The sequence below is a fragment of the Molothrus ater genome, chromosome 5, assembly GCF_012460135.2.
Source record: "Molothrus ater isolate BHLD 08-10-18 breed brown headed cowbird chromosome 5, BPBGC_Mater_1.1, whole genome shotgun sequence".
NCBI lineage: Eukaryota > Metazoa > Chordata > Aves > Passeriformes > Icteridae > Molothrus > Molothrus ater.
In genome coordinates this window covers 9,230,220-9,257,279 of record NC_050482.2, presented here as the reverse complement: position 1 = coordinate 9,257,279, position 27,060 = coordinate 9,230,220, and the positions used below count along the sequence as shown (strand labels likewise).

The following is a 27,060-nucleotide window of genomic DNA, read 5'->3' as shown; positions in this document are numbered from 1 at the left end:
GCACATTAAGCAATTGATCCCTCAGAGAATTCAAATAAATAGCTAGTTTCCTTTATAGCTGCTCTAAAGAGAATAGGAAAGAAAATACTCAGTTTTCCTTTTATCCTCTTATCCTTAGAGAACACAAATGAATAGCCTGTCTTCCCTCTGAACAGAAAACACAAGGTATTTATTGCTATCATCTTAGGAAGCTAATAGTCAAACGGCCAAAAGGTCAGGAACACTGAGAAAAAAAAATAATCCCTGGGTATTGAAGCAATATATCTCTCATAAAAGGGTACTCTCTGGATTTTAAAATGTGCCATCAAAATACTTAATATAACAAATCAAACCTCCATCCCATTGTTTACCTTCTTGACATTTTGTCTTATCTTACTAAAAAAAGGAAAACTCAATTATTTCTTTGGATTCCAACAGAAGAATGACACTAAATTGCTTGTCAGCTTTTAATTAGTCACGAACTTTCACTGGAAAATTACAATCTCCATCAAGAATGGCAATATTTTATGGACTTGTTCCTCCTTTATTAATACTGGAACTGTTTTGGTTCAAAAGCAGCAGAGCAGAGTGCCTACAAGTGCTGAGTTAAAGAAGAAAAATCAACACTTGGACTCCCAAATAGCTTCTTTTATCTGCAGACAAATACAGAGCAGTATGGTCTTTCTGTTTAAGCTGTCATAACAGATGCTTGGCTTTTTTAGCAGTTGCCATGAAAGTATGTCTTGTTTGGGAAATAGCTGGATTATTCACTTATCATTGACTTCTTTTTTTGTAGTCTTATTAAAAAAAATATTGTAGATTATATAGTCAAAGGTCACAGGCTCATTATAAATTTCTTTTCATAGAGTCAGCAAATATTTTTGTCGTAACAGTACTCCTGACATCTGAACACTTCCTATATAATTCCAACAGTGCACAACATAGCCTGAGCAATAACGAGTCTTTAACATTCAAAGCATATATTTACATTGTACAGAACATGAATGAATGTACCTTTTGATATTCCTTGATGTTAACCAGGTTGAAAGAAAATATGTGATCCTTTGCTCCAACATACAGCCGGCCGCGTTCTTCGTCCAAGAGGAAAGTGTGGTAACTGGAACTATTAGCTAGTCCATTGAAATTGATTACATTGTTGGATTCCAACATTTCTGTAAGATAAAGGTTAATACTTCTGTTGTTAATATGGTCAAAGAAAATAGAAACTTTTATTTTGACTTGTACAGATATCATTTTAGGAATTTGTGCTCATGGTGTAGAAACAAGTGAAAGCATTATTTACCTGGGCCCCTGAATGTTTTTATTTCAAGCACCCAAACTGCTTGTGAGATTCAGCTCTACAAAGAGGTTGAAACAACGGTGAAATCAATTAAAAACCTGTATGAGCTTTTAGGTGGTAAAATTCTATCCATGTAGCTCATCAACTGTTGGACAAAGTTCAATTTAGTTCAATCAATGAGATTTGCAAGGATAAACTTGGGGAGAACTGACTGATAACCACATCTAAACACAAAATCTATTTCCAGCAGAAAAAAAAAAATTATAAAGATCTGTAAGTTACGAGAAAAGAGATAAGAATGACTCGCTGATGAGATAAAATAACATGTAGCACCTATTCTTAAATGTATTATCTTCTGAGCTTTCTCACAGTTAGCATGTTGTTCCCTTGCTTGGAACAATTTAACTAGAGAAACTAACCTTGCTTCTCTTTAAACTCAAGAGTAGTTTTCTAGTTCTGGTATTCTTCACAGAGACCTTCTATGGCTTTTCAGTTTTCAGTAAGATAACTTCCATTTTCAACAATTATTCCAACTGAGAAGTGAGTAATCCCATATACTGACAGAAATCAAGGAGAAACTGCTGTTAAAAGTTTCTGCCTAATTTTCAACTAATTTTCCTTCTTTTTAACTCATTCTTTTGTATGAACAAGGACGATGTTAGCTGGGGATTTTTTGGACCTAGGTAATAGTGATACTTATGATTTTACAGAATTTCACACCTGCAGCTTTGTAGTTCTGCAGATGTTAAATGTATTTTTGATGTTCCCTTATACCAGGTGGATTTTGAAGCAGGTTGAAACTCTGCAAAAACATTAGTAGGCAACATACTCAAGGAAGACAAACACTGTTAGTTGCATACCATTTAAGATAGCTTTTAGCTTTAATATTCTTTGTATTTATTTGGAAAAGCTCTCACTCCCACCAAAAATAGTTAATTCACGTAGCAATGTGGCAAAGCATCAGAGTAGACACCATATCTTGTTCCTTATTCTACATTTTTTGTCACTAAATATAACTATACATTTATATCACAAATTGTACTGCTCAAGACTGAAGCTCACCTTTTAAAAATTATTTTTCTTTTAAATGTAACAATCAAATTACCTCAAGCAGTCTTGTCAAAATAATTCTTATGGCTTCCTGCCAAGTTCTAGAATTTGACTCTATTGTCCTCCAGTTCACTTATTTGCATTTTGTAAGAGACTTTACTAATTCTCTTTACTCTGTAATGACTGATTCAGATGTTGAATGTCGACTCGCTGAATAGTGAGTGATGTAGATGATTGATTGCTTAACTTGTCTTAAAACTCTCTCTTGGCTAGAAATGCTCTGCTGTCATCTGTATCTGATCATTTTTCTTATAATACAGCTGTCAAAAACCTTTGTAATTTTTTCATCTTTGTTGGTTTGAACTCATATACGTATGATTCTGCCCTTTGTGACTGCAGCGTAAAGACAAGTGTCTGCTGAAGCTGATGTTACACAAAGGTAAAACTGATAAAAATGAAAATGAGATCAGTTAGGCACACAGCTACTTGGCTTAAAAGAAGCCTGATATGATTTTGCTAATGTAGAGTTCTAAATATTCACATCTACAGATGGTGATTGATGTTGTTTTTTTTTCTTTCTAATATTCATGAAAAATGTGAGATCATAGCATTGGAGTCTAAGGTTTATTATGGCCAAGAGTAAATTACATCATCATCTTCACTGTTCATAAGTCTCCACAGTAAAACTTAAAAGGACCAGGTGTGGCTGTGCAGGGAAATATTTAATAGGGTTTTTTTTTCCTTTTCATTTTCTGTGACTTTCAGAGCATGCAACCCAAACACGGTTGGGTTTTTTATGAACATGCAATTTAAAGTCAAACTAAAAGCTAAATCCCATTTCCTTTTCTAAGAATGGGACATTTCTTCTAGGTTTTAATTCAGTATGTGTCATATTGTAACAGTACTGACTTTTGCAGATGACAACTGGATTTCTAGGGTCTTTTGCCCAAAAGATTAGGCCTAGAAATGCTCCAAGCAGTGTATTTTAAATCACATGACATCAGGTTTCTCCTGTCAGGGATCAGGTTGAAAATATAGGCTGAAGAGAAAAATGTCATTTGTGTGTTGATGATTCTCAGTCACTACTTATTTAGGTAGGTTTGAGCTACATCAAAAGTAGGAGGAGAAATCCTAAATCATTTTTGCAGTTCCTCTGCTGTTGATTCTGATATATACTCATTCAGTGATGAATGTGGCTTTACAGGCCACCCTGGAAAAGGGTGTTGAAGAGCAAAGCAATGGCATTTGCACAATCAATACAAATTAAGTATGCCACCTCCTCAAATTAATTAATTTTAAAGTGTTTACTATCCGCTGTCTTCAGTATTCAATGAGTGTCTATTGCTGAGAGAAAGAGCAAAGACAGGGCTCAATCCCAGAAGGGCACTGGCATCCATCAATTCTACTGAGTCCATCACTCATGCTGGCAAGGTTAGTGGATGATCAGTGATAACATAAACCCAAGATTTACAACAAAGATTGCATTGTATTGACAAGAGGAAATGATAAATGCATTCAATTAATCAATGAAATTAATACTGTCTACTAGTATAGCCTAAATATTTTCCTTTTTTTTTTCTTATTACTAAATGTTGGTCTAGCTATGTTCTATGCAGACAGGTAATGGCTGCCCATTCATGAAGTCTTTTTTTTCCTTTTTTCATCCTCTATGATCTGTGCAGTTATTTTTATTGCACAGATGTAACATTACTGCCACCGTTTCTTCAGTAATTTCCCAGAGAATTTCTTCAGTAATTGCCCTGAGATAATTTTCTCATTTCCTTTTGACACATCCTCAGCTGTAGTCACACCTGTACTTTGAACAGGAATGAATGAGCCCTATACAGCTAACCACTGCACACTACAACTAGCATTGTCTGTGAAAGGCTGTATGAGGTGGATTTGAAGTGGGGGTTGGTATTTTGAAGGTAAAAGAGATGCCATTGCTTTTGTTATTGTTGCCTCATTCTCACATTTATTAAGCGTTGCAGGTGACCAAAACTAACAGTTTCAAATACACCATACCTTAAAAAATAATCATATTATAATGAATGTGACGATCACTGAAACCAGATGGAGATTGAATTTCTCAGGGTTTGTGGGCTAGATGCCCCTAACAACCACTTCAACTAGCTTTAATTCACATTCCTGACTCACTTGCTCCATCTTAGTCTCCTTTCTCAGCCAGTGTCCAAGCTTGAAGTATTTGACCTCTTTCAAAGTGCTCTTCTGTGGACTCTGCATGGTCTTTTTTCTATTAACTGATGTGTCTGTTGATCCAGTCTGACTTGTGTCAGAACATCCACTTTGCCACAGAGAGTTGGCAAATTTACAGAAGAAAACCAGTCCCTAACTCTTGCCTTCGTTTTAATACGTGGTTATTTAATTTGCTAATGGAATTGTAACTTAATAGTATATATACACACAGGGGGCCAAATTCCTGCTGTGAAATCCATGGAGATATGCATGCACAAGGAATGTAGATTTGGTTTATTTTTATCACACTTCTTCATTAAAGAAGAAGCCAGAAAACCACAGCTATAGCTGAGATGAATACAGATTCATGCAGATCCTGGAGTTTGGTTTATCCATGGTTGGTATTCCACTGTAAACCTTGTTTTATGTCTGTGTTCCCTCAGTGGAGTTTGTCAGGAGGAGAACATAACAAAAGAAAACCATCTTATTTTTCACTTATCTACTAGCAAGCAAACTATCTTTAATCTTTTTAGCAAGAAGGAGTTTGTCTGTGTAACAACTTAGAAAATTTGTGGGCTTTGGCCTACGTCCCTGTTATAGACTTCACAATGACACACACCAGCCAAGACTGTTTTTGTTGATAAGGGTCAAAAGGGCACATCAATTTCTCTAAAAAACAGAGGGAAGGTTTCCTAGTTTCCTCAGCAGGATTCAAATCTGGTCCTGTCCTATTCCTGGTGACTCTGCAGAGCGACTGGATCATGCAGGGAGTGCTGCTCGTCACAACACGCTCCTGAAGCCAATGAGTGGGCTGCTGGTTGCACAAAACTCGACCTGCATTCCTCTGCCAGCAGCGATAAGATCTCGCTGGAGATCTCCCAGCAGTAGGTAAAAGATGAGTCAATGCCATTATGCCATCAAACAGGGATTTTGCTGAACTGTGAGCAGTGCCTCCCACAACGTCATGCTGGAACATTTCCTTCTTCTCTCGCCAGGCTTCTACTTTGGCTACAGAGGATCAGGTGGCCACATGTTTGCACATGCATTTCTTGCTTACACAGATGCATATTGTGCCTGTTCTGTATATCAGCATGTGTATCTTTCTAAATAATCCCAGGTGTAAATTAGTCATTACTCTTTGAGTAATTATTTGCTGAATTCTTAGATACATATGAGGAAAGGACTGTGTATTTTAACTTCCACCCTCTCCTGCAGCTTCCCCATTTCATTGCTGTGAGTGCAGATGGTGACTTCTACCCCAGTCAAGCAGTTATGGAAAAGGCAGGGACTGGCAGGAAATCAAGAGAGCTTCCTGCAAGGCATGGGCCAGCAGAGCTATGTGGCAAAACCAGCAGTGGAAAAGCATAGAAAATGCACAGTACTTATTGGGAGTGCAGTCCCCACCCAGACGAGACAATGGCTGTCATACAGTGACACTTCAGTGGAGTATTTCCATACATAATGGAAAACACCAGTCTGAAATCAGGTGAGTTTGACCCCATGCCAGGTCTAATGCTTAGTAAAATGGCCAATAGCCTGGAGGATAACAACTCCTTTCCCCCCACCCAGGATTTAACTACTTTATACCACAATTACTTTCTTTCATTGACACCTCAGACATCACTGGAACCTTAGAATCTAGCCCTTAGTGAGGAGAATGGTTCAGTCACCCACCCTAATCAAAAATAACTTGCTAACAGTTTGTGGTACTATTCAAACTTCTATAAAACAAAGCAAGGAAAACTAATTTACCAATTTTTTTTTTTTCTTTTTAGCATTTCACCTGAGGGGGAAAAAATAATTGCAGAAATATTTGGTTTGTGACATCTTTTTAGTTTAACTGGTCAGATTATATGCCTTTCACTTATATTCAAACTGTTCCAATATTTCCAACCTATTTTTACCAGTAAGTCTTTGATTTCATATTAGGAGCAGAAGAATAGAGATATACAAATTATCAACACCCTCCCCTCAAAAAAAAAAAACAAACCCAACAACTTATGCTTTCAGACAATTTTAGAATTATGCTGCTTGGAAATACCAGAAAGTGGCCAGTTTTATCTCAAATGAAACAAAAAACAGGCTTATGAAGTGTATGAGATCACATAGTGCAGTTAAGTGATTTATCCATTTTTAGAAACGTAACATGAAAACTTGTAATCAGCACCTTTGGGTTTTTGCTACACTAGAGTCACGGAAACTTGAAACTACACAGCATTTGTTGTTGATGGCAATTCAGTGTTATTGTAATTTGAATGAGATAAATCACTGGGAGAAAAGGGAGGGTTATCTTATCAGTAATCAAAATACAATTGGAACAGAGCCCCTCACAGCTGTTCAATCAGTCCTAGCTTTCATCCTCTTCATCTACCTTACCATAACAGTTGCCAATCACCTGGTTTCACTGAACTCTACTAAAAGGAGAAAAAAACAGTACCATGTTTGTTTTTGAGCAAACTTCTGCTTCTGAGAGAACACATAGTTCAGAAATACAGTTCAGGGAATTATTACAACTTATCAATTAGAGGTAGCTAGGACAAGATATACAGTTTTTTGTGCAATCATGATGTAAACCAAGGATTTTAAATGAAACACTCCTGCCTACCTTTCACTGCAGCAAAGAAAACTTGGGGGCCAGGAGTATAGTTTGATTAAAACCAGATACCTGGAAGAAGGAATGTTACACCCATGTTTTGTTTCAGTTGCACCAGTATAAGCATGGAATCCTTTGACTTCAAAATACTGATGCATATGTTTTTTATACTGTAAAACTGAGAGAAGATTTTAGCTCATTAATGTCAGCACTATTTAGCTACATGACAGCCCTTAAAGTGTTTTTGGTTTGAGTAATTGAAGAGGTCGCATGATATTTCAAAGACATAAAACATTTAGATTTTTAAAACCAACCTGTTTTCTCTTTATTATGCGTATTATTTGTCCTTTTGGTCTTTGAAAGTGAATCCAGATTATCCCTATGGCTCAGCTATTTCCTTATAAAACATGAGAAATATTAACCTATGAACTAAACAAAGACTTGTAAAGCTTGATCTCATATATTTGTAAAATTATTATAACATCCCATATTATGAACTTGTCTTTGTGAGAAAGGTTATGGCACACATTTAACTATGAACTTCACAAGTATTTAAGCCCAACATTGTCACATAATCACAGACTTATGTTACCTATACTACCTATAGCATTTTTTATGTGTGTGTGATGCATCAGGCAGGAATATATGATGGCAAAAGGAGACCATAATCTGGTTTTATTAAAATATTGTCTGTCTAAGGGAAAATTCACCTGTCTTGAGATTTGAGTAGGTAACATCTTTGCTGCCTCCTATTTGTGCTGGTATAAGAACTGCTCAGGAGAAATAATGGAAGTGATGCATTATACTAATGAGTACCCAGATCTTAAGGAGATCTACAACTACCAAGGTTCTTTAAAATGTGGCAATAATACAGCAAAATACTGATCTAATGCAAAGTTTATAAACATTTTAACTCAAATACTAGAAACACTGCAGGCATATTAACTCAGCCCTCTGAGTTTGCTTAGCCCAATGTGGCACGGCGTGACCTGAAGTTGCACCATCTGAGCTAGCACAGGTAAACAGCCAGCTAAATCCTATTCATTAAATAACTCAGTTATCAGATCTAGTTAGAAGTTAATCAATTTTCAACTCTCTCTATGATACTTCTATGAAGTTAGTTTCCAGCGAGCAGAACCGGTACTGGTTATCAATTAAGTAAAACTGTGGGTAGCTGTAACTTCAAGGAGTGATTACCTTATCTATAAACAGCACTGGCCTTGTCTCGTTAAATATCATAACACAGAGGCACAAACACCTTTGCAGGGACTAACACAGACACGGTTGTTCCAAGCAGGAATGAGGTAGGAAGACTGTCACACTCTATCCTCTGCATGCTCGAGCCACATGTTGGGTCCAAGTGCAGTACAGCGCACAATTCTTATTCACTGATTGTTCCCAAATAAAGCAAGAATTCATGATAATTTATTAATTATTATTACTAAAGTCATTTCATCTTCCAAATAGTCATTATTTCTGAGTAAAAACTCAGACATAAAACTGTCTGAATAATGCCAGAACCTGTCATGACATTTGGGGACTATTACATAAAAAAAACTACTTAAATAGTTTTAGAAAATTCCCTTCTGAAAACGGAATCTCCTAACAGCTGAAGCTGAAAGTCACGAAACCAGTCAGTGTCTCTGTGATTTACACACCATGGACTATTAGGAGTCAAAAGTAACAACAATGTCCATGTGTACTTGAGTTGAAGTTATGATAAAACCCTTCCTCATGCAAGTGTATTTCTTTCCCAGGACAAAAGTATTAAAGTATTTTTTAACTCTTAAAGAAATCCTGCTTTCAGGCACCAAATCAATGTACTTCAAAAATAAGTTAGCTCATCTAGAAGAACTAGCAAATATGAGCTGTTAAGTTCCATAGGAATGGATATCAGAGGAAATTTTTTTAAAGATTGGTGGTTTTATTTTCAAGTGTGACTTTGCTGCTTGATAAGCAAGCTACCATTGACTCTTGGAAAGACTAATGGGGTAGGTCTGTAAAGGATTTAGATGTCAAAATTGAGACAGTGTAAGAATGAGGGTGACCTGCAGAGGGTGAGCCATCAGTAAGTGAGAGTGTCAGTGCTTTCACTGGCTTAAGAGGCTGCAAGGGAGAGTGTCTCTACAGCTTCAGACACTTGGATGGAGGAAATCCAGCAGAGACAGATTAGATCTGAAATTAAATGAGATCTAAAGTGATGGCAGGCAGGTTGAGATTTGATAGGAGCAAGAAATTCTTTGCTATGAAGGTGGTAAGACACAGGTTGCTCAGAGAAGATGTGGATGACCCATCCCTGAAACTGGTCAAGGCCACATTGTATGGGGCTTTGAGAAATCTGGTCTAGTGCAAGGTGCTCCTGCTCATGGCAAGGTGTCCCATACACTTGGAACTAGATGATCTACAAGGTCTTTTTCAACATAAACCATTCTGTGTTTCTATAAAGTCCTCCTCTGATGTATTTTATTTTTATTACCAAACTGACAATATAAACCTGCACAAATTATTTACTTAGGTGAATTATTTAAAATGCACAATAGGGTTAGGAAGATTCCCTGGAAATTTAGTTGCATATGTGAAACTACAAAATAGAAAAAGTAACACTTATATTTTCAGCAGATTTGTGATGGAAAATGCATCTGACCTGCTTCACAAAAGGTCTTTTTATGCTTAAAAATCATGTGTGAAACTCTTGTCTCTATCTGTGTAACAACTCTTCAAAATCCTCTGATTAATAACATGCAAAAAGGGCTTTGGGTTAGTCCTGCTAGTAGGTAAATCATTATAATCATTATAATTTATGCAGCAGCTGGCTTAGATGGACTGTGTCCAGGTTTTCATTTATGGGTACATATCAGTGACCTCATATTCTTAATTTCAGACATAGCTATCAACACTTCTTCTGTTAAAATTTTGTTTTTCCAGAATGGCTCTACCCTTGACTTTGATTACATATCCAGCACTTTAAGGAATTGTCTTTTAACATTAATAGAATGGATGAGTAAAATTCATGCTTGCATTTACATCCTTCTCTCTTCTGATAGCTCTTGTTCCTTCTAATCTGTAAGTGAGGTTTTGGATGAGTTTCAGCAAGGGGCTGAAAGCAACGACTGCAGTTAAGCAGTCTGTGTAGCTCACAGACAGATACACACAGCTCCACTGTGCTCTTTAATTGCAGCAAAATACAGCAGGGACTTCTAACCCCTGACACTCCTTGCACAGACTTCCATGCCAAAATAAAGTGACAATGCCCAATTTTGCTCTTAATTTATCGTAAAGAAAACCAATGGATTTATACTGTGGATAAAAGATTCTGATTGCAGTGCTTCTGCAATGTGTTTAATATATGTATTGTTCATTAGAACAAATTAGTAAACATTATTTATCAAACATTTCCAGTTGCACCTACAACCTTCTGTGCATCAAAAAGGAATTTCCAGTTTTTCACTTCCATCCAAATGTCATAAACATAATTAATCATTCAGCAGCTAACCCCCATTTCTCAAATCAAAGTGAATTTTCTCATGCCTGATACTGCTCTGTAAGTCAAAATTGTAATGTCTTTCAAGTTACACAAACCAAACTAGATCTACTTTCACTATTTTTATAATTGCTACGTGCTCAAATAAGAAGCAAAAGTTTATAATTAACATTCAAAAATTTATAATTAACATTCAAAATGGAAAGTAAACCTTACAATTTCTACATTCTTTTTTTGGATTCTGGGCATACTCAAAAGGGGCTGGAAGGAATGCATTTTTACCTACAATTTCACTACATCAAAGCAAACTTGAAACTGTAGTTCTGACAACACCAAGAAACCACAGTGTGAAGAGCTTTAAATAGTTTTAAAATCACCAAAAATTTGTCATAATCCACACAACACAAAGTTAAGCTGCAGAAATTCTTGGCATAGGCTGTTGTAAATGGTAAAATTGGTTACAGTTTCAAGGGATAAAGTGGCAAAATGAAGAAAACAAAAACTTTAAGAGGCTATTGAATTTAGAGACACAGCCTCTAGCTCACCAAGTTCCAGAAATTCAAATTGCAGAAAACTCAAAGAGTATTCTGGGGAACTCTCACTCTCTAACTGACCTAACCCTGATATCTTCTACGATGGAGAACCCTGGTTATGGAAACACCATACTATGTGTTTGCTTTGGCTGTGGCTGGAGACAACATATTTCCCTCCTAATCACGGCTGGATAAAAATGCAGCAATGACCTGAGTCTTGACAAGGAAAGCGAACATAAAAAACTTGAAATCTAATTCAGCAAAATGACTGCTGCAACTCCTTTCTCAGCTGGCCATGGAACCTCCCTCACCCTTCCTCCTCCCCACTCCACCTCCCCTCCTCAAACCCTTTGGGCCCTCCCTGGGTGAGTGGAGTAATCTGCAAAGAGCATAATGTCACAATGATTGAATTCAGTTTCTATAACAGCATTTCAACCCCTAATTCCTTCTAAACGCCTTTTGTTTTGAAATAACTTGTCCATATTGGATCTTTTAAGTGAACTTCAGAAAGACCCATCAGCAATTTCCAGTAGAGGTGGAAGAGGAAAAGTGAGTGGATTATCAGCAGCACTCAGGTAGCACCTCCCGTCTGGCTGGGCTTAATGCACGACGGGGTTTGGATACAACTTCACAGGGCTTGACCTCAGAGCACAGGTTCACTTGCTCAAAGACTTGTCAGTGTAGATACAGTTGGATTTGTTTGAACAACAAATCACCTGGTACAGCAGCCCCTATTTAGAGCAGCCTCAGAAGGGGATCCAAAGACAACTGAAAGTAACTTCATGACGTTTTGACTCCAAGACCGCTCGGCCAGTCCCACCTGAACTGGCTCGTAGCAGGTCCCTGGTGGCTGCTCCCAGCTGACTTGGCCCAACTGCAACATGTCCAGCCACATCTCCTCCCACCTCCTCCAGCAAAGGTCAGTAAGAGGGAGGTGACAAGCACACAAATTAGAATGGAAAAAGTGAAAATACTGTTCCAAAAGTAATGAAAACCAAGCAATATTATCTTCAATGAAATTAACTTGGAGGGGAGGGGGAAAAAGCTGGTGTGGCTGCCTGCTGTGCTAAATATCCATCTTTTTCCAGAGGTTTTATTCTTTTCCACTCTCTTTGGACTAGCAGAAATGTGATCTAGACTACACCACTGATCCTAGTGTCTCATAATTCTAAATAAATGGTAGCTCTTCTTGCATCAACACAGTAGCATCATTATCCTTAGTGTTACCATCAGGAAAGAAAAATAATGGAAGTTTTTATTTCTGAAGCTCCAGTGGAATATAAATGAGAATCATTATATCATTTTTCCTCAAGCCACAAAAACTGCACTTTTCTTACCAAGACAGAAATCAGAGCTCACATTCGTATCATTTACTTTGTGTCCCTGTCAGAACAGAAGCCTTTAGAGACTGATCTGTAGACTGAAGGTATCAGTGAAATGGTCCAGGCACACTGCAAGGGAAAGCAGAGTTTGCCTTCTTATCTTTACTATGTAAAATGAGAATAACCAAAATGTAACAATTTTTGCAAAATGTACTGCGAATTTTAACCTAGTTTATTTTTCCACACCCTGAATTTATTTGCACTTTGTGTATTTTGAAGCAGGGCCATTTTTCACCTGGATTTAGGAAACATTGTCCACTGGCACCATATTGCCACGCCAGCACAACGTGAATTTAATGAATTTCTTACACACGTTGTGTAGCCTCAGTGTAAGTTTGGTTCATGTAAAGGGCGCATTAAAACTTGGAATGCTGTGGGGGAAAAGGCAGGGCACTTTCCAGTTCCCCTTCCAGACCCAATGATATTATTCATTCTCAGCAGCTCCACTGGTTGCTCTACTAATTTCCCTCCAAAAGAACGCTCCTTTGGGTGCAATATTGAAGTGTATGTGTATGTCAACTGCCACACAGGCTTCCAAATGCCCACATTGATCCAAGATACCATGAGTCACTGTTGACAGATGAGGAACATTCACACAAAATCCCTGCTGAAAGTTAAAGGAGAACTCACATTTTTCCTTGATGCTCATACACTAACACATTGTGGTTAATGGTACACTCCAGAGATTTGGGGAGGGGGGTAAATTAAAAAAATTGAAGTTACAATTCACCTAAAATTGAACAGGACACTGATTCAGTGTTTCCAAATTAAAGTAGCACTGGGTGGTTCCAAATAAGGTCTAAAGCCACATTTCAGTGGACTAGAAACTGATATAACTATTGCTTATTGCTTTTAATACACCCAAATTAATTTACAGCAGATGTGGATATAAGTTAAACACTTTAAGTGAAATGTACTAAACATGTCTAAAACTTCTTATTGTCTAGCAAGATTTTGATTAAATTTGGAATAAACTAATGTCATAATATAGTTTCTACATGTTTATAATGCTTGAAGACTAAGTAATACCCAAGAAAGACAATACAAGGCAGCATCATGACATTCTGTTGCAGACCACATTCATCCTTCCAAGATAGCTGGGAAAATGACTCCTTGTCCTGATGATGAAGAGCTTTCCTACTGACTCATATATATTTGAAAACCTTCAGGAATGGATATCTCACAGTCTTGAAAATAGCTCATTACCAATCAGTGTACAACAAATACACTACTTTTTACAAAGTTTTCAAAACTCATTTCAAAACTCATTTCAACCATCTGTTTCCTGTAATGCCAAATAAATATTCAAAATAAAGTCTTTGTTTTATTTTTTCCCATAAACAAATGTAATTCCAGTAGCAGCTGACACAGCTTCGAATATAACGGCAAACACTTGGGTTTGTTTCTAGCTAGTCTAATTATGAAAGGCATCAGGGTAGATGTGTTTTCTTTTTGCAGCCAGTCACACTAATTTGACCTTCTGGGGAAACAATTTCAAAATGTCAACATTTGCATGCCTGAATCCTGCTATGAACTAAAAGGAATCGTGTGCACAGGTCCTGCCTCCAGCTGTGACACACTACTTACCTCCTCAGAGGGAGTTAACACATTAATTTGAACAAATGAAATTAGAACAGCCAACTCTCCGTGGTGGGCAGAGGAAACATACCCTGGCCATAGTGGCTGACTGCAGTTTCAGTGCAGAATTGCTTAATTAAACTGTTGTATGACAGCTGCATAAGGAGTGCATAAACACCCCACAAAAGAGGAGGTCTTTAAGCATGGAAGTGTAAGTGAACGTAGTACTGAGTTCCTTAAAAAGAAAGTTACTTTTGCCCTTTTTAGAACTAAAACTTTGAGATTTAAGAGAATAATTTACACATTTGCTGGTTTCTGCAGATGTATATTCCAGAAAGCACTCCTGAGATTCAGATGCTAACAAGTCTGAACAGGAATCTGGTAGAAAGGTCTGCAAGTTGAGGAAGCTCGCATCTGCTCCACTGCTTAGTTCAACCAGTTTGTGACCCTTGAGGTCTAATCCAAAGCCAAGCAAAGGCAGAGGGATTTTACTCATTGTGCTGAAAACTGCATCAAGCCAATGGATTAAGGGTATGATTCCTACAGGACCTATGTTTTCAGGAACCTCCTCCAAAACATTTACCCTTATAACCTCAGAAACATTTTTTTTAAAGTATGTACTTTAAGCTAAAACACAGGGTCCCAATGGATGTCACTAGGTAACACTCTTGTGCACAGAGCTCCAAATACATTCCTTATTTTGTGATTAAATGTTCAAGCTGACATGCTTTACAATGATGTCTGTAGGGAAAATACCAGCAGCGGGAATTTTCTATTTTGCCTTAGTCCAACTCATCTGAGCTGGAATGGGCTTTAGGAACTGGGATTTGGTGCTGGTTCATGGATGTCCCTTGCATGTCCCACTGTCTGCCATGCTATCTGAGAACTCTGTTTCAGAATAATGCTAAAATAACAAACGGTGTGCACTACACCTAACCTGGATGCCTGATCTGGGCCCAAGTTTAGCTGTGTCACGAAGCAGTTTGGCAAAAATAAGTGTTAATGTAGGTCAGTGGAAGTCGTGAGGTGCCCCTGAGGATCTCCACAGAGAGATCAAGTCTGCCTATATTTAAGAACATAAATTAATCAACTATCATTTTATTCTGCAAGAGAGACCTCAGCATTAAGCTGGAATGCAGCTTTTTAACTGTAGGTATTCATTTATTATCATGACAGATTCAAATGCATGGTTTGTTTGTATGCTATCTTTACTTTGTTCAATGTGCAGAATGGATGAAACATCAAATTTATCTTCTTTTTGAGCTTTTCATTACTTCTCCTAATGACTACACACCTTCAAATGCTGATCTAGAATGGGGAATTATTAAATTGCTTTACACCTATACTAAAGCAAATATGTGTGTCAGAAACATGATTCAATTGAAAAGAAGCTGTTCCAATTCCTAACTTAAGTAGACACAAGAAGAGAGAAAAACAAAAGTACCCTAAACTAACAGGCATTTGATCTGACTCATCAACCCCAAGCCTTTGAGAATAGTAGGAATCTGTTTGTCCCGTCTCACTCATCACACAGACCAGAATCTGCAATGAATGAAGCACGGGTGTTACACACAGATCTCACCTTGCTGCACAGATCTCACCAGCCTCATTCTGCTCAAGAGATGTAGAAATGCCATAAAAACAACAGAAAAAAAAAAAAGTGTAATTAAAGGTTGCAAGGTACTTCTGCATATGAAATGGGCTGCTGAATTCTCCAGTTGTGTGAGGAGAGAAAGGCTTCCTCTCTGGAATTCAGATTTATTAGTAGTCCAGGCTCTACATCAGAGATTCACATCCAAAAATGAATGTGTTGGCCGAAAATTTCCAAATAGAAAGAAGCAAGACACTGACCATGCAAACTTTCAATCCAGGGTGTTACACATTTTGAGAAACCAAAACTATCAATTTATCCCAGGAAATACCAGGCAGTTAATTAGTGTTCAAATAATAAAGCATTTACAATGAGGAAATGTATGATTTCTAGTCTTAAAGCTTACTTAACACACCTTTCTTCTGAATTCAGAATTTAAATCCCAATTTAGATTTTACACACTAAAATGTTTCTGCAAGTCAGGAATATAGACTGTTCAATAATTAGGGGAACACACTCCACATTTTACCATGGAGTAAAAGCAGAGTGAAATGGACAACCTGTAGTTTCCTCACATCTGAAACCTCCATATATGCATGCACATCCTAATTCCTGTATAATCCTGAGTGGTTTACCTCTTAAAATAAACAGACTCTACCTTATGTCCTTACTGGATTACTGTGAGTAGGATGTTTACATAAAGGATATAGCTAAGTATTCACTGAACATAACAAGACTACAATTCACTCCCATGCATTACAGCCCATTATAATTTGGTGGCTATATTTAAATAAACCAACAGTTAACTATGCTGGCAATTACTATCTAAAGTTAATACTCTACTTGTGTCCAATCCTTCCACTCCAGAGTCTGATTCACTGAACTACCCATTAAGTGTAGATATGAAGATCAGAATTTTGTGTGAGAGAAAGAAAGCATAATTTATAGTCCAGGTGTATTTGATGCCAGCTTAGTAAACATTTGTATTTTCACAGTTAATAATACTAATTACAGCGTGCATTACCCTTCATGCAAGGATCTAACCGCAATCTAATAAACAAGAGGACCCAAGTCTCATTCTCAGTCACTTATGTGGGCAGTGTAGAAGAGTTTCAAGATGGAAGTAAGTGTTTTAAACCTTTCTTGTACTATCCTAATTGTGGGTTATCTCCATGACATGAAACAAAAAATCCTTAAGTTGTGCTGACCTGAACCATGCTGAACCACAAAAACCAAGTGCCATTTCAGGCTGACACAGCACCACAAGATTGGAGCTTGGTGAGCCTGAGTGAGTAATGTCTGTGGAGAAAAAGAGATGGCTAAGGGGTGATCTAAGTGTTGTCTTTGACTACCTGTTGGGCACAGTCAAAGAGCAAGAGGTAACATGCACAAGTTGAGTCAGGGAAATGCTGAATGAGATATACAGAAAAAAACTCTTAACTGCAACAATAACCAGAGAGTTTACAGTCTTCACCCTTGGATATCATCAAAACTTGACACAATCAGACACAAAACCCCCAATCTAGTTTTGAATATGGCCTTGCTTTGAGCAGGAGGTTGAAATAGAACCTTCCAATCATATTTTTCCCTATGCATTAAATATATTGATTTAGCTGTGATAAATTAGGAGCTAACAAAAAAAACCCAAACAAACAAACAAAAAAAAACAACACCAGAGGACATTACTGGCAAGTTCCTGTTATTAAAACAAACAAAAAGATCCTCCAAAACTTATTAATATCTCTTAAAGCTGATTTTTGTTGAGGTATTTCTGAGGGTAAGAATTCCCTTACAGTAAGTAAGAGCAGAAAGCAAAATGGGCAACAGGAGACAGGGCACACAGTGGTCCTTGTAAAGCAGCTGGGGGCTACAGTAGAGTATAAACACTACAGCTTCTCCTTTACTGAGCAAATGAGCTTTCCCTAAAAGACAGAGGACTGAAATGTAAAATGCATTACAGTTTATGCATGTTAGATATGTCAAATAAAGGAATTCAGATGCAATTTTGGCCAGATTCTTAAACAGCATAATAGATGGCAATATAGCTATGTAGATTTCAATCTACTTATCATGTTTTCATTTATTGTACCCTCATAAATTCACAACACAATATCTTTTTAAGTAACAGCATTTTTAAATCATGCAAACACAAACAGACAATAGTTCTCTGGATTGATAGTTTCTACAAAATAGTTCTTTATGTATTAGCACTGTTTGCTTATTACATGACCACATTAACAATCCCTGTGAAAAATTTTCATGAGACAATGTGGTAAATAGCAAATAAAAGGGGCACAGGTAAACATCACCTTAATGGTGATTAAATAACAGTCTCAACACACTGAAAAAATTTGTGTCCTTTTGACTTCAGCATTCCCCAAATCTCACTCCAGCTGCTGGACAGCATGTGCACCACAGCCATAAAGAACACAATGAGACTTAACAAACATGGTTTCACAGTCTATTTTGCAGAAGAATAGTCTGGAAGAAGTAGTGAAGGTACTTACAGAGTTCAGAGTATAATTTGTTGTGGCTATTTAAAAAACAAGGGAATGTTGATACAAAAAGACAAAAGAACTGCAGTGTTAAGAGTTTAACTCCTTTTCCTTTTATGGCCTGTTACTGCATGGCTGAACATTACCACTTACTTTGTATTTTCAGAAGATACTGAATTTAAGAAAACTCTTTTGTTCCATTTGCAGCCCACATGCTGACACAGCAGCTCATCTCTTATTGTTCTGACTTAACTATTACCTGATATATTTGATGTGCTAGAAGATAAGAAGCACAAAGATTCCAGTTACTCTAGAGATACCAAAAGAAGAATCACTTAGCAAAGAACAGCTGAGAAGAGAGTGTTTCTGGCAGTTTCACTCTGGGGTGTGTGTTAGACCCACAAATGTCAGTTCAGACCCCGTAAGTCAGGAGTCTTTGTTGGGGCTCTGCTGAGCACTGAATGATCTCACCCTCTCCTGACTCCCACACACAGAGGTACACAGGGAAGAGCAGGCTCAACCAGTCTTAAATTCCTTTGACAGTTCAGACTCCAGATAGATTCTGCAGCAGTGGAAGCAGGGCTCATAGCAACAGTTGGAGAGATATGTTTTGAAAGAACAGATTTATTCAAGGTTAATAAATGTTTCTACTGTCATTTTCCATGGATGGTAGTTCTGGTGATGAGCAAACCCTCACAATGGAAATCTGGCTCCTAATGAAATTTTTAAAAGCTTGCAGGATCTCATAAGGCACAATACTAGGTGGAAAGGACTGAATCCCATATAGTTCCCATGAACATTTCTGAGACAGCTCCAGCCTTGCCTAGAATAGACAAAATCAACCTGTACTTCACCTGTATTGCATCAACTTGATTTGTATCAAAAATCTGAAGAAGATTATTCTTTTTAACTAATTTACAAAAGAAATAAAATTTTGCTGTTTGATTTCCCCATGGTAATGTAAGTTCTGTGATTGCGGCAAAAAATGTGAAGTAGATGACCCAATAAAAATCAAAACCTCTGATTTTTTGTTGGGAAATAGAATAGAGCATGGGGTAACATCATCATTAGGATCATAGCAGAAACTAGGAATCTCCATAGCTCTTCAAGTGATCATTTTACCTACTAAAAAGGAAATCTCAATGAATACATGGTATGAAAAAGCAAACTGCTAGAGAGTAAAAGCTCTTTTACCAAAAAAACTGTACTGTGGTTCCAGGAGAGACAAACACTCCTAGCTGGGTTCCAGAACAAAGGATATCAAATGAAGGCAGGAGGAAATAAAGCCTGACTCCATGTGATGTGTGCCAACTGTGGTCTCATAAAGCCAAGAAATCTTGGAATGCTTTGAGTATGTAGTATTTTTAGAGCCCTAATAAAGCACACCTGAGCTCCTCTTTACCACATTTAAAGACATGTGCCACAGAAGCTAGATTTTGCTGTACATTTTTGCCTATTCCAGTAACCTGTAATTAAAAAGCATTCATGTGGAGGAGAGCAGAGCACTCAGTTTGCCTATTCAGATTCCTCTGAATTACTCCTACATACTGTTCCAAAGACCATAACATATAGTAATGCTCTCAAATTTTTCTTAAGTCATTTAGCTAAGAAGAATAGATGACACTGCTATGTCTGCCTTGTTGAAATCAAATATTCTTGTATCTCTTACAGATGTTCTTTCTCAATTCCTTGACTTACTGGAGTGTATGTCTACACCAGCTGTCTACCTTCAGCATCTCCAGAACTCTGAGCCAGAATGAGAAACAAACCTGTCTCTACTATTAATAAGATTTATTTACATTTTACCTAACTAAGCAGTGCAGTAAAAGAGAAAACGGTAAGAATTGTCTCCTCCACACCAGACACACAAGTTACAATAACCCTACTGTCCACCCTGGTAAGCAGGTATTGGTATCAAAAGTTACACTGCACACAGAGAAATCAAAATGAGCTATGACAGCATGAAGGAACTGAGGGACCGTTGGTTTCACTCCATCCAATTTATGTTCAGGAAGAGGTGATGTTACCCAGAAACCAGATGCAGTCTCAGCAGTGCCAGAATAATCAGATCTCATATATACAGTACATGTGATCCAGAGATGGAATACAGGTAGCCAGTCATTTGGAACAGTCACGTGCCAAACTCTGGTAGCACAATACTAGGAAAAAAAAACATGGAATCAAAATACACACTGTAGCTATCAAAACAAAGGAGGACTAGGAAAATGTTCAAATACCTAAGTTTTACAGGAATCCAGTTACATTTTTATTAAAAATAATAATAATAATATAGTATCAGAATTAAATGCTGTCTGCTTTCAAGTCAAGGAATTTAGTTTGCATGTCATCCAGGAGTCACCATTTCAGTACAGAACATGCATAATTATTCTTTCCCAGTCAGAAACTGGGCTGGCACTTTCTGTACTAGCTGATCTCCTGTAATCTTTACAATTATTTTCTGTTAGAATATATTGCTGTACTGATCCCTAAATACACATACTGGTTGTCTACTATGGCAACATCTTATTGCTGGCTTGAACTACTGAATGGGAGGCTACAGAGAAGGTTGAAACAGTCTCTCCCTAAAGTGCCCAGTGACAAGAGTCAGCACAGCAAATTTAGTTTAGAAAGCAGATCAAGCTTCTTCAGTGTGAAGATTGTCAACCATTGGCACAGAGGGGTAGAGAAGCTCTGGAATTTCCAACTTGAAGATACTCAAAAGTTGCCTGGAGAGAGCCCTGAACAACCTGATTTAGTCAGCCTTGCTTGGGGCAGGGGCTAGATGTTAAACCCAAGGACTTTCAGCAGCCCCTTCCAACCTAAATTACTCTGACATTTTAATGATACACCTGCCCACTGAGTAAAGCAAACTCTTACTTATATTCTCTTTTTCACAGCTATTGTTGTTTTCACAGAGGTATTCTTTTTGTTTTTTTTTTAATATATATATCACCACTTTTGCAGCAGTCTACATGGTAAACTTCTTTCCTTGAGTAGGGAGGAACAAGCACAATGATGAATTAGGTTTTTCTGTCAGGGCACACAGGCACCTAGAGCAGAATCAGTGGGGCAAAACAAGGTAAAACACCCAAGATAATAGCAGATTATGTGTACCATGTGTTATGCAGCTGAGAGAAGAAACTCTAATCAAGTCCCCTAAAACTGAGATCTTGTAGTTCAGAGAAAACTATTGCAACTAGTTAAAATTACAAACTGAGATAAAACTAACACAAAAGCTTTTCCCAGTTTTCTGTCAGTGAAAATGCCAGTAATTTTGCTGCTGCTGCTGTTGTTGAAATAAAGATATCTCAGGAGCACAAGAACACTGTGGGGGTGGATACAGAGAAAGTGGCAACCATAGACACAACTTCAAGCAAGCAGGTTCAAACTTTAATGACCTGTGTAGGAAGATAAATGAGACTTCAAGAGAAAACAGCACTGTTGGCATGAGGATGTTGTTAGGTGCAGCAGGCAAGCACTCTCAGTGCTGATAAATTGGTAGCTGACAAAGAGCTACATCTTATAATGATGACTGTGTAAGGCAGAATGTATTTTTCCTACTAGTTCTTTGTCTTTCATCACATGTGTTTGATGAATCCTAAATTAATCCTGTGCTCTGTTTGAAATCAGAGAGGAAAAACAACAGCCACTTATCAATCACATTATTTTATCTCTCAATTATCCTTAATTTAATAATTGTATTATTTTCACTTCTGTTATAACTTTAAGGGCTTCTACTGCAAACACTATTTTTTCAGATGGTTTAGGTTACCAATAATTTTCAGTAAGAGTACTTTTCCATCTTTTTTTTTTTTTTCTCTAAGCTCTTTTCTATATCATTATTTTGTCTAATCATCAGCTTTCCTGGAAATATTAATCATTATGTCTACTAGACTTTCAGAATAACCTGCATCAAGTTTCCTTAAATTGCTTCTCTGTTTATGTTAGCCACAGTCTGAATAAAATTATTTGAATAAACAGGTCTGAAGCATATCCTGAATTGTACAGTTGGGATATGAACCCAAAATCCAACATAATTCCTGGCATTACAGTAATAGTATTTAGTAGAAGAAAGAATTGTATTAAATTATAAGTGCCTGCGGAAAGGAATTCTGTGCAGCTAGCCCTATTTTCCCTAGTAAAACATATTTTATTATCCTTTGTTTCTTATAAAAAAGAACATGAGTCCTATCTTGGAAGAACTATGAGAGTTCTGCCACGGCATTTTTTGACTGATCATACACTCTATCATTTGCACGTCATTCAGAACAAGTCAGCTGAAAGTACCAACTTAAAGGTACCATGATGTGAAATTAAATGGCATCATGTTATGTGAAAGAAGCAACAAAATTAAGATTAGAGAATTTAATGTCTAACCCAGCCTAAATACTATAGTGCTTTATGGCACATGAATGGTTAAATGACCTAGGTCCAATATATTCCAACTTAGACCAGAACATCAACCACAGTTTGGAAGCTCCAAAGCAAAGTTTCCAAACTCATTTTCCATCATTTCTTTGCAATATGTGGCATGTAAGCCTACCACAGATGGATGGACACCACCTTGATGTGGTCCTTACCACTGCTCTATTTCCAACCTCCAGGAAAGTTTCTGTGTTACTGATTTTAGTTTTAATTTACTCCTGTATTGAGCAGAGTGGTCTGATCTAAAACTTTGTATTCTGAAGACTCGTACATCTCTCTATCTCCACAGGAACAGAAGGTGTTAATGAGAGCACAGTTGTAGTTCTAGGAGCTCACAAAACTTACATAATTATTTTGGCGGCTCAGGGAACACACAAGGACATTTTGAGATATTGATAGATTAACAAAGCTTGGCATGGAGAGTGCTTTGACTACTGGTCTGTGTTTGTGCAAGTGGCTCAGCCTGCTCTGTGCAAGGGATGGGCTGGATAGAGCCGTGGCAAGGACAGTCACACTTATTAAGCTTCAGCTATTGCCTGTAATTAAAAAACCAACTGGCCTGATATTTGTCTCATAAAGTAATGGCTGCAGAAGTGCTGGCACTAATAGCTCACACAGTATTTACTGTTTCACATTTTGCAGGTTTAGAAAACAAAAGGCATGGTTAGCTAAACAAACCAGTGTAAGAAATGGGCCAATATATTCTGAACAACAACAGCATAAAACCAGTTTAGTTGAAATACAGCATAGTTTCACTTTGCTCATTGAGTGCTATTGAATTTTTGGCAAGGAAAAATAAAAAAAAAAAGAGCAGATGGTGAAAGAAATAAATTAAGCTGCTGGTGATGGAATACAATATCACACTGAATTATAAAGCATGATGAACAGAAATCCTGTTAAATAGGCTCTTACACCCAGTATAAGAGGTTCATATTGTTGAAGTTCATCTCTGATTATTTTGGTTTATAGTCTATTTTTTAGAACTTTTATTTTCAATACAGATCCCGACATGAATTCAAAACAGAAATCCAAGGCAATGTAAGAAAGATGCAAAAATTGAAAAGGTGCCCTTTTCACAGTCTTCACCCACAAGCCAGACATTCTAGTAGTAATATTCTAAAATGTAGAGTATTGTAAAATCAATCAAAACCCTTATACTTTTCTTTTTTAAGAGTTCTTATTCCCTACTGTAAATTTGAAGGTCTATATGTGTGTGTGGCTGAAGCTTTAACATCATTTTCCAGTCCTTCCAGTTTGTTTTTTTTTTTTAAGTTCTCTTTTGTCTCAAAATCTTGCTTTGTTTATATCTTTAGACTTTGGAAACATCAAAATGTTACTGTTAAAAATCAATGCATTTAAGAAAAAAGTGTAACGCGTTTATGTGAACACTGTGCAAGGTACCCCTGTTTTTAGAAGTAATAGCACAATGTCAAACTTTGCCCTGGTAAACAGATATATAACTTTTCAGGAATTCACAGTTTAACTCTTCAGTAATAATGTTTCAATTTTTTAATGTGATCTGATCAGCGTTTAAGTCACAGCTACTTTGGTACTTTATCAATTGTGGTAGAGAGGTTTAATTTTTCATATATTGTAAATTCTTTGGCTTCACAATGTTCTTCTCTTTCTTTAACTTAGTGTTCCTCCAAACCACAGCACTATGTGGTAAACAGAGTCTAATATCAGAGTATTTGTCTCAAGAGAATTTTAGTCAAGTTAGTGAAGACAAATCCTCTGTAATGTCTATCATTATTATTTATTATTAAAAATATCAATACTTTTCACCCTTTAGCCTCCAGACATGGTTCAATGATGATCTGGTAGCACTAGCTCCACTTAACATTTGAAACATGAAGTTTAATTTGGTTTTGAAGGTACAAATCATGGTTTGAGACTCAGCTCCTCTTCCTGAAAACTGGTCTGAAGCCTTGGACTCAACTTCAGAGAGCCTGCTGCTTTAATCTCTATGGAAAACTCATATTGTAAAGCACATACACTCCTTTTGCACTTGCTTTTAATAGAGAGATGGGGAATCCAGTGTCTAGTTTCCCTTTATTCTGGATTTTTACAACATAGAGCCATATTCCTAAGGTTTACACTACCCCTTTCTACTTTCTAAAAAATATTTTATTTCAAGACCTATGTAGAAAAACTACATTAGCACCCATAGGGATATTTTAGGCCTGTATATCTTACTACAGATCACTGGGCTCTATTTTGCTTCTTGCTGCTTTTCCTTATCTCATGCCCCACAGGGATGGGGTGATCAATGTCAGCCCATATGTATTGCTAGCCCTGACCACTAGTCAACACCTACTTCATCAGACACCACCAGCAGATAACTGGAATAATTTCCAAAACTCTGGGCTTAGTGTGCCTGTTCACAGGAAGAATAGTAGAAGGGGTTCCTTATTCTTGAGCATTTTGTAGTCAAAAACATCCTGACAACTGCATGAGCCATCTTGGTAACCTCATGGTTGATCTTTGAGTACATTTTGCAGCTGCACTGAATGCAGCTGGCATAATGCCACACATTTCCTGGGAGTTCTGTGATCACAGGGAATATTGTAACATGCCTATATACATTTCCTACCAAGCATGACAGAATAATATCTAGGGTAATTTTCTACCCCTCATGCAAGAAAATATAATGTTCACTGCATACACAGGATCTTAACAGTGGCTTGAGTGGATCCTGACTCAAACTGCTTTCCCAGACCACTGTAATATGTAGGTTTCTTCTGGCAGCCCTGTCTGGAATCCTTGTGACCTCCATACTCAGCTTATTTGTCCAGCAAAAAAACAAACAGTCACAATCCATAACAGATATTCATGCTGGGAAGCTCCTCCAACAAAAGTATCATGATTAAAGACAGGACATCTGGGTGATGCAGTGCAAACACTTCAAACTTCAGTACAGGCCTGGTGCCACTGTCTCCTCATTGACCAAGTATAACCTTGAGCCAAACCCACAAAGGAAACAGAAACAGCCCCCCACATTCCAGGGAAAAATGTGCTGAATTCATCTGGGGCAGAAGCAGCAGGAGAAAGCAAACACCTGCTGGTGCAACATAATTACACTTGAGGAGTAGGGGACCGCAGTCATGAATAATTAAGAAACCTCTGTACGGAATAAAATTTGTAAAACCTTCAGTTCTTGAGTTAGAAAGCATCCCATATCTGAGTTCTCTGACAATCATATATCAAAATGTGTTAGACTCTGTCTGTGCATCGTCCTTGGAAAATGCGAGACAACATTAGCACCTTGCCAGATCTCTCTGATGAAGGCAGTGAGATGATATCACCTGAAAGTCTCTCAGGTAAATAAGTCTCCCAGGTAAATAATTAAGATGACAAGACAGAAAATTCTTACTTGAGATGCAAATAGAATCTCCTGGCAAGAGAGATTAGCAGCCCTCTGATCCAGTGGAGTGAAAAATATCAGAAAAACTGGTATGGCCTACTTCTTCAGGTCAGTGAAAACCTCTAGAGCAAGTAAAAGAAAATACTTCAGAAAAAAAAAATTAGGTAATATGTTCCAAATTCTGAAAAGTTTGGCTTGGATTCCTGGTAAAAGGCTCAAGATATTTTTTTTTTAATTATTATTATTTTATTCCTTTTTTGTTTCTATCTCTCTCTAGTATCCAGGAGACATTGCAATATAATGTACTTGCAATATTTTTATCTTACTTTACACTATATATATATCAGAATATACACATGCATATATACACTAGAAGGCACAGGGACTCCTGGGACATCTGATTAAAAGTGAACTTTGGACACGATTTTAAAAATGTATAGTGTGGGGCAGAGATGAGAAGAACACATCACTTTTAAAGGATGAATGAACAATATTATTTTGATATGGTTTGTCTTTCAAAAGACAGTACTTTCAAAGGTATTAAACATCCAACACTTCTACTGACAAGCTACCTTTGAAAAACTGAGGTTCTGAGCTGCTTTAGAAATATCAAAGGGTATAGATAAAACTGAATATAATTTGAAATCAGTTAATCAAAGAATCTGAAAAGTCATTATCACTTTGTCCTGACTTTGCTTAGAAGAGCTGTAAAGAGAGCTGCAGAGGTACAATGGCAGAGACAAAACCAAGCAGTAAATGGCAAGGAGTCAGGGATGTTCAGCTCTAAAGGAACATGGTTACTTTACACCTTCTTCTGTAACGTGGATTGGATCATGATGGTAGGGAGACTATAAAAAAAGGGAGGAAGAGCTGGTACAGATGTATTCTGGAACAGAATTGTACAGAATACAGCTCCCATTCCTGTCAGAAATGTCCTTGTAATCTCTTGCTAGGCTTGAAATGATTCAGAGTGAATGTTGTCTTGATTCTTTCTTTTGGTTAGGTCCCTGGTCACATTTGGTTTGGAAAAGTTCAATATACTGATGCTCTTTTATAATTACTGAAGAGAATTTAAAGACAAAACTTGCTAGCA

At 37.3% G+C, this 27,060-nt stretch overlaps 1 protein-coding gene across 2 annotated transcripts in view; it reads right to left on the bottom strand.

Moving 5' to 3' along the window:
- Positions 1-27,060, bottom strand: part of SEMA3A (semaphorin 3A) — a 165,079-nt gene that overhangs the window by 116,582 nt on the left and 21,437 nt on the right. For both annotated transcript variants that reach the window (XM_036400772.2, XM_036400773.2), the window contains one exon: positions 994-1,151. In XM_036400772.2, the coding sequence (XP_036256665.1) occupies positions 994-1,151 (158 nt within the window). The remainder of the gene's footprint in view (positions 1-993; positions 1,152-27,060) is intronic.